This window comes from Phaseolus vulgaris, chromosome 1, assembly GCF_000499845.2.
Source record: "Phaseolus vulgaris cultivar G19833 chromosome 1, P. vulgaris v2.0, whole genome shotgun sequence".
Taxonomy (NCBI): domain Eukaryota; kingdom Viridiplantae; phylum Streptophyta; class Magnoliopsida; order Fabales; family Fabaceae; genus Phaseolus; species Phaseolus vulgaris.
In genome coordinates this window covers 631,678-639,896 of record NC_023759.2, presented here as the reverse complement: position 1 = coordinate 639,896, position 8,219 = coordinate 631,678, and the positions used below count along the sequence as shown (strand labels likewise).

The window sequence follows — 8,219 nt, the reverse complement described above, 5'->3', positions numbered from 1 at the left end:
ATTCATCTTCTCCCTGTCTGAACAGAGAAATTTCAGACTTTGCTTTGATGTAGCGAGAAATTGGAAAAAATCTTTGTAGAAATTTTTCCTCTACATCCTTCCAACTAGTGAGACTCTGATTTGGAAGTGATCACCTGATTGAAAGCCCATTGTTCCCACCAATTCATAAAATGTAGACAAATGTGAACATGGATCCTCATGATCCATTGCTTTGAATTGATGGGTAATGATGAGAGTGAGAAAATTGGGATTTATTTTCAAGGTCTTAGCGGTAGCAGGTATTGCGATACTAGAATAATGCCTTGGTCCTTGGTACATGACATAATCTCCAAGTGTCCTCTTAGGAGGTGGTGTTTGTTCTTCTGTCATGTTGCTTTCACCCTAAAACATATTAGTGAAGAAAAAAAAAAGAGTATATTTTTTCTTTTTAAAAAAAAAAATATCAAAATAAAAACGAAAATAAATTTGAAGATAAAAATAAAAACAAATTAAAATAAATCTGCAAAAGAAAATAAAAATAACACAAACAAAATAAAATAAAACACTAAAATAACCCTAAGAGAAAAATAACAAAAACATACAGAAAAAAATAAATAAAAACTTACATAAAATAAAAACTAAAAAAAAAAGAGAAAAGAAAATGAATAAATAAAAAATATAAAACAAAAATAAATAAAAACTTAAAAAATACAATATACTAACGTACTTAAAATAACAAATAAATAATATGAATAAAATAAAAATAAAATAAAATAAAACAAAATAAAATAGAAGATTATAATTGTAAAAAACTAACAAACTTATTTAAAAGATACTACCTAACGTAAAAATAAAAACTAAAACTAGAAATGATAAATAATTAAAACAAATAAATAAAAACTACCTAAACCTAAATAAAACTACGTAACTAAACCTAAAAAGAACTAAAATAAAAGAAATTCAAAAGAAAAATTAAAATAAAATAAAAATAAGATAAAAATAAAAATAAAAACAAACTAAAACAAATAACGTAAAGAAAATAAACAAATAAAAACAACAACTTTCTTTTTAAAAAAGCAAATCTATTAAAATAAAATCAAATCTAAAATAAACAAAATCAAAACAAATCAAAACAATTAAAATATTTACAATATTTAGGAAATTATACTCAACAATTCAAACCTGTTCCCCGGCAACAATTAAAAATAGGTCTCTTTGTTGGAATAAGTACATATAAATATTGTCTGTGAATAAAATATAATTGTACTCTCATATTTATCCCTACAAAATGAAATTTGAAGATTGATTAATTGTACACATTATTTAAATGAGTGAGGATATGTGAGGTTGTTTGGATTGAAGGATGATAGAGTGAATTTGTAAGGATGGTTTATTGTAAGTTTACAAATTTGTCCTTGTTATTAAAATAATGAATTATGATTCTTTTTGTGTGTAGGTTTGAATTAATTAATTTTTTAATATATAATATTCATAATTACTTATATTTTATAATAAATATAATAAAAATTATTTTTGTGTTAAATTGAAATAAAATTATTAAATATATTAAAATTTATGAAAATAATATTTATTATTATATTCATTTATTATTTTATATAACTATATATATTTTGTTAATATTATAATTTTTTGTATTTTTATTATTTATAATTGTATGTTGTTATTAATAGTATAATTAAATATTTTTGAAATTATAAATAAATTTATGTAATATTTAATTTTGATATTTTAATAAAATGCATGTCTAAGGGTATTTTGGTAAAATACAACTATCCTACTTAATCTCCACAAATTTCTTCATTTTGTGAAGAATGAAAAAAAGCACTTACCCTCTCCCCCACCCTCAAAACCCTTGAAACAAACACAAAAAACACCCCTCCCTCCTCCCTCTTCTCCCATGGAAACAAACACACCCTAATCCATTATTTTATTCATAAACGCCTACATTTTTTTTTTCACTTGTTTTTCTTTTCATCTTATTTTCATTCGAATGAATGCTTCTTTTGCATTAGGTTAGTTCTGGTTTATACCTTCGAATCCAATCGTCCCTGTAACTAGGTCTCTGCGAAATCCAGCAATCGACGAGGAACAAGGTTTTTCGTGCTCTGAGAAGATACTACCCACTTCAATCGCGCTTCATTCGTCTCCACGCGAAGCCCACGCGCCCCTGTTTTTCCATTCAGCAGGTACATACACTGTCACGTGCTTATGAACCCTACGTTTTTCATCGTAATCAATTTTGTTTCTGTGAAAGAGACTTAGCCTTCGTTTCAGCGTTTGTTTGTTTTGAACTCAAGGAATTTTGACGAGTGTTTTTTTTTTTTTTTCTTTTAATTAGGGTTTCGATAGATGGCGGTAGATAATCCTGAGGATGGATTGAAGAAGCTGGAATACTTGTCGCTTGTGTCGAAGGTGTGCACCGAGTTGGAGTCCCACACCGGCACCGGCGACAAAGTTCTAGCGGAGTTCATCACTGAGTTGGGTCGATCGTCGGAGAATGTTGAGGATTTTGACGCGAAGTTGAAGGAGAATGGTGCGGAGATGCCGGATTACTTTGTCCGAACGCTCCTCACTATTATTCACGCGATTCTCCCTCCGAAGCCGAAGGATTTGAAGAAGGAGAAAGAGAGTAGCAACGGCAAGACCAAGTTCAAGGCTCTGGCCATCGCAGACGATAGGGACCGGGCCAAGGAGCTTCGGAAGGAGATGGAATCTGAGGCCAAGGAGAAGCTGAGTGAGCAAATTGAGGAAGATGATGGGTACAGAGACAGAGATCGAAGAGATAGGCGCAGAGATAGGTATGAGGAAGATGATAGAAGGGATCACCGCAGAAGAGGAAGAGACAGAGATGATGAAGATGATAGAAGGGATTACAGCAGAAGAGGTAGAGATAGAGACGATGAAGATGATAGGAGGGATTACAGCAGAAGAGGAAGAGATAAGTATGATAAAGATAGAGATAGAGATAAAGATGGTGATAAGTATGAGAGGCGCAGGAGAGATGATTATGAAGAGAATGGGCGCGGAAGGGAGAATGGGGATAGAGAGGGGAACAGAAAGGGTACACGGCAAGTTTCTGGTGAACCTGAATTATATGCCGTTTACAAAGGGAGGGTGTCCAGGGTAATGGAGACTGGATGCTTTGTCCAGTTAGAAGACATAAGAGGGAAGGAGGGGTTGGTCCATGTGTCACAGATGGCCACTCGGAGGATCACAAATGCCAAAGACGTCATTAAGCGCGACCAGGAGGTTTATGTAAAGGTGATCTCAGTTTCGGGACAGAAGTTGTCTCTTTCCATGAGGGACGTTGATCAGCACACAGGTAAGGATCTCCTTCCGTTGAAGAAGAGCTCCGAGGATGATACCTTGAGGATGAATCCGCAGGGTTTAAGGGATGGGCCGGTTTCCAGGACAGGGCTTTCAGGTATCAGGATTGTAGAAGAAGATGATGTTGGTTCTTCGCGGAGACCTCTGAAGAGAATGAGCTCACCGGAGAAATGGGAAGCAAAACAGTTGATTGCGTCAGGTGTGATGGGTGTTTCAGAGTACCCAACTTATGATGAAGAGGGAGATGGATTGCTGTACCAAGAGGAAGGTGCTGAGGAGGAGCTTGAGATTGAGTTGAATGAGGATGAACCCGCATTCTTGCAAGGGCAGAGCAGATACTCAATGGATATGTCTCCTGTTAAGATTTTTAAGAATCCTGAAGGTTCTCTGGGTCGAGCTGCTGCACTCCAGTCTGCACTTATAAAGGAGCGGAGGGAAGTGCGAGAACAACAACAACGGACAATGCTTGATTCAATTCCGAAGGATCTCAATCGGCCTTGGGAAGACCCTATGCCAGAGTCAGGTGAAAGGCATCTTGCCCAGGAGCTTAGAGGTGTTGGCTTATCAGCCTATGATATGCCAGAATGGAAGAAGGATGCATATGGGAAAACAATTACCTTTGGGCAAAGGTCAAAGCTTTCTATTCAGGAGCAGAGGCAGAGTTTGCCAATTTACAAGTTAAAAAAAGAATTGATTCAGGCTGTGCATGATAATCAGGTGTTGGTAGTTATTGGAGAAACTGGTTCAGGTAAGACTACTCAGGTTACACAGTATCTTGCCGAAGCTGGTTATACCACTAGAGGAAAAATTGGATGTACTCAACCTCGTAGGGTGGCTGCAATGTCAGTTGCGAAGAGGGTAGCCGAAGAGTTTGGTTGTAGATTGGGAGAAGAAGTAGGTTATGCCATTCGGTTTGAGGATTGCACTGGACCAGATACTGTTATCAAGTACATGACAGATGGTATGCTTCTTAGGGAGATATTGGTCGATGAGAATCTGTCACAGTATTCTGTTATAATGCTTGACGAAGCCCATGAAAGAACTATTCATACTGATGTTCTTTTTGGACTGCTCAAGCAGCTAGTGAAGCGAAGACCTGAATTGCGATTGATTGTCACCTCTGCTACACTGGACGCTGAGAAATTTTCAGGATATTTCTTTAACTGTAACATCTTTACAATTCCCGGTAGAACTTTTCCTGTAGAGATACTTTATACTAAACAGCCCGAAAGTGATTATTTAGATGCATCTTTAATAACTGTCCTTCAGATCCACTTGACGGAGCCCGAGGGAGACGTTCTTCTCTTTTTGACTGGGCAAGAGGAGATTGATTTTGCTTGCCAATCTCTATATGAGAGAATGAAAGGATTAGGTAAGAATGTTCCAGAGCTGATCATTTTACCGGTTTATAGTGCCCTTCCTAGTGAAATGCAGTCTAGGATATTTGACCCTGCCCCTCCCGGGAAAAGGAAAGTGGTTGTGGCTACTAACATTGCTGAGGCTTCTTTGACTATTGATGGGATATTTTATGTTATTGATCCTGGATTTGCTAAGCAAAATGTTTATAACCCAAAGCAAGGTCTTGATTCTTTGGTGATAACTCCAATTTCACAAGCATCAGCCAAACAAAGAGCTGGACGGGCAGGGCGTACTGGACCTGGGAAGTGTTATCGCCTTTATACCGAGAGTGCATATAGGAATGAGATGTCTCCAACTACAATTCCTGAGATTCAAAGGATAAATCTGGGGATGACTACACTTAATATGAAAGCTATGGGGATAAATGATCTACTGTCCTTTGATTTTATGGATCCACCATCACCTCAAGCACTGATTTCTGCCATGGAGCAGCTTTATAGTCTTGGAGCATTGGATGAAGAGGGCCTTTTGACCAAATTGGGGAGGAAAATGGCAGAATTTCCTTTGGATCCACCTTTGTCCAAGATGTTGCTTGCCAGTGTGGACCTTGGATGCAGTGATGAAATTTTGACCATAATTGCCATGATCCAGACCGGTAATATATTTTACAGGCCAAGGGAAAAGCAAGCTCAAGCAGATCAGAAGAGGGCAAAGTTTTTCCAGCCAGAGGGTGATCATCTTACACTACTTGCTGTTTATGAGGCTTGGAAAGCCAAGAATTTTTCTGGGCCTTGGTGTTTTGAGAATTTCGTGCAATCCAGATCATTGAGAAGAGCACAGGATGTCAGGAAACAACTTCTCACCATTATGGATAAGTATGATATCTATCTATTCTTTTAACTATTTTGTTTGCTTGCTATGTTGCTTTATGTTACTATGCAGAATTATTCAGGTTCCCAATGGTTTTATAAATGTTATTGTCTTTTAGTTTAAGATTCTTTTTATAGTGAAAATTGCAAATTCTTCTCTTTATTTATATAAGGGATTCCCCCGAGTATTTTGACTTCAGGCTTCATGTTTTTCTTGTAAGCAACATTTTGTTGTGGTTGATAGTTGTTGTGTTGACTAGAGTTCTTTGCTTTATTATTTAATAATCATATTAAATTGCATTCTAAATCACTTGTATGGATATTCAGGTACAAATTGGATGTTGTAAGTGCTGGAAAAAACTTCACCAAAGTAAGGAAGGCTATCACTGCTGGATTCTTTTTTCATGCTGCCAGAAAGGATCCCCAAGAAGGGTACAGAACCCTAGTTGAGAACCAACCTGTGTATATCCATCCAAGTTCTGCTTTGTTCCAGAGGCAGCCAGACTGGGTCATATACCATGAGCTTGTGATGACAACTAAGGAGTATATGCGTGAGGTCACTGTCATAGACCCCAAATGGCTTGTTGAATTGGCTCCAAGATTTTTCAAAGTGGCAGATCCTACAAAGATGAGCAAGCGGAAGCGTCAAGAGCGAATTGAACCACTCTATGATAGATACCACGAGCCAAATTCATGGCGTTTGAGTAAGCGCCGTGCATGATATGTAATTCATTCATTTCTTCTCAATGCAATGTCTTGGATACTGTCATATGTTAATGTATATTTTCTCCTTAGACGATGAATTAAATGAAAATTTAGACATATTGTCATTTTTGTTACTTAGGAAGGCTTAAATTTTAAGAATTCTAGGTTCATTGGTAGGAGTGTATAGTTCTAGACTTATTTCTGACTTCTAGATTCCTAATCACTAATTTCTGTATTTATTTATGTTCCCGATATATTACTAACAATATACCATATAGAATAGAACTACCGAGTCCTCTCTCTCTGGTTGCTTAAAATTATCTATAAGAGTCTGTATCTTGATTGATTAGGTTAGTTCTGCTGAAACTTCACTTGATAGAATGCTATAAATTGCCAGAGGCACAAAATCTATTTGTTTTTTATGTTCAAAGATATGAGTAATCATGACTGCTTTAGTTCCATTGGGTAATGAAAATATTTATAAGGAATTATATTTTGAACGTATTTGATAATTGGTCCAGCTTTAGTTATTTATTTTCTTTGTCCTTTAATATCTGTTAAATTAGAAAGACTACTACTTGGGTTGTTAATATGTTTTCTAAATGTTGATATCTATTCCTTTTATGTGATCGTAGTGTAAACTAACAGCACAGTATTTGCTGATGGTGGTTTGATAAAAATAATGATGAAAAATTAAACTACAAGTTTGTAACGTATAAAAGTAAGGTTATCAAAATTAACTCGGAAATCCTTACGAGTCTAAAGTGATGAGTTGACTCGTGAATAGACTCGTTTTTTAGTAAACAGTAGATTCGATCAAACTCTATGAATTTTGGTGCAAACTTTCGAGTTTGAGGCCGAGTCAGGTGCGCTGCGCGCTGCCTGTGCCACAGCAGGTTTGTTGTAGTTGTTGCTGTGGGTTTTTGTTGGGCTTTTTTAGGGTTGGGAAATGGCAAATGCTTCCTACACCCAATCATTTTTAACCTGCACCCAACATATTTTTTTAATTTCCAAAAATACCCTTAGTTCTGGAAATAAAAATCCAGAATTGAAAATAATATATTCCGAAAAATAAATTCGGAAGTGATTATTGAGTTCTGAAAATAAAAATTCGGAAACAAAAATTAAAATTCTATTTTGGATAAAAAAATCTGGAATTGAAAATATACATTCCGAAAAAAAAAATCCAGAAAAGAAATTATTGTGTTTCAGAAATGAAAATCAAAAAAATCCAGAAAAGAAATTATTGTGTTTCAGAAATGAAAATCTGGAAACAAAAATGAAAAACTCATTCTGGATTTTTTCCGTAATATAAAATTTCGTTTCGGAAAAAAAAATCTGAAACACATATTTTGGAAATTTTTTTAAGGACAATTTCGTCTTTTTCGCTGAGATCGGGTGTAGTGATATAGTGTAGGAAGCAATTGCCTTGGGAAATTTGGACATATTGGGTTTAGAATTAGGGATTTTTAAATTGGGTTGGGCCTTTTTAGCTGATTGGGTTTGGAGATTTTTGGACAGATTGGAGATTTTTGGTAAATTGGGGATTTTTAAATTTGATAACATTTGTATTGTCTTAGTTATTTAATTATCTTATTTGTGTTATCTTATTTGTGTTATCTTATTAGTTTGAAAATTAATAGTTTGTTGCTTATGAACTTGTTATTTCAATATTATGAAATTGGTAGAAGAATTAATTTTTTATTAAATTTTTCTGCATAGACTCTTCGAGTCTACGAGATAGGTTTTTAAGTAGTTTCTCGAGTCCGATAAACTTGAAGGCTATGTATTGGAACTTGGAAGAGCTATAAAATATCACGGGCTAAAAAATGGCCTATTTAGGTACACGCTGTGACAATGTTATATTTAATAATAATTAGTAAGATTATTAATGAAAAGCTTTAGACTTGGACGTGATGACAAGAAACAATAATTTCAACATCACTTTTCAATTTAAAG

At 35.2% G+C, this 8,219-nt stretch overlaps 1 protein-coding gene across 1 annotated transcript; it reads left to right on the top strand.

Moving 5' to 3' along the window:
* Nucleotides 1-1,802: 1,802 nt before the first annotated feature.
* LOC137816364 (probable pre-mRNA-splicing factor ATP-dependent RNA helicase DEAH5) lies at nt 1,803-6,394 on the top strand. The gene is made up of 3 exons (XM_068619468.1): nt 1,803-2,186; nt 2,339-5,561; nt 5,883-6,394. Exons 2-3 carry the CDS (start codon nt 2,350-2,352, stop codon nt 6,274-6,276), a joined length of 3,606 nt encoding a protein of 1,201 aa, XP_068475569.1. The 5' UTR covers nt 1,803-2,186; nt 2,339-2,349; the 3' UTR covers nt 6,277-6,394.
* Nucleotides 6,395-8,219: the final 1,825 nt, after the last annotated feature.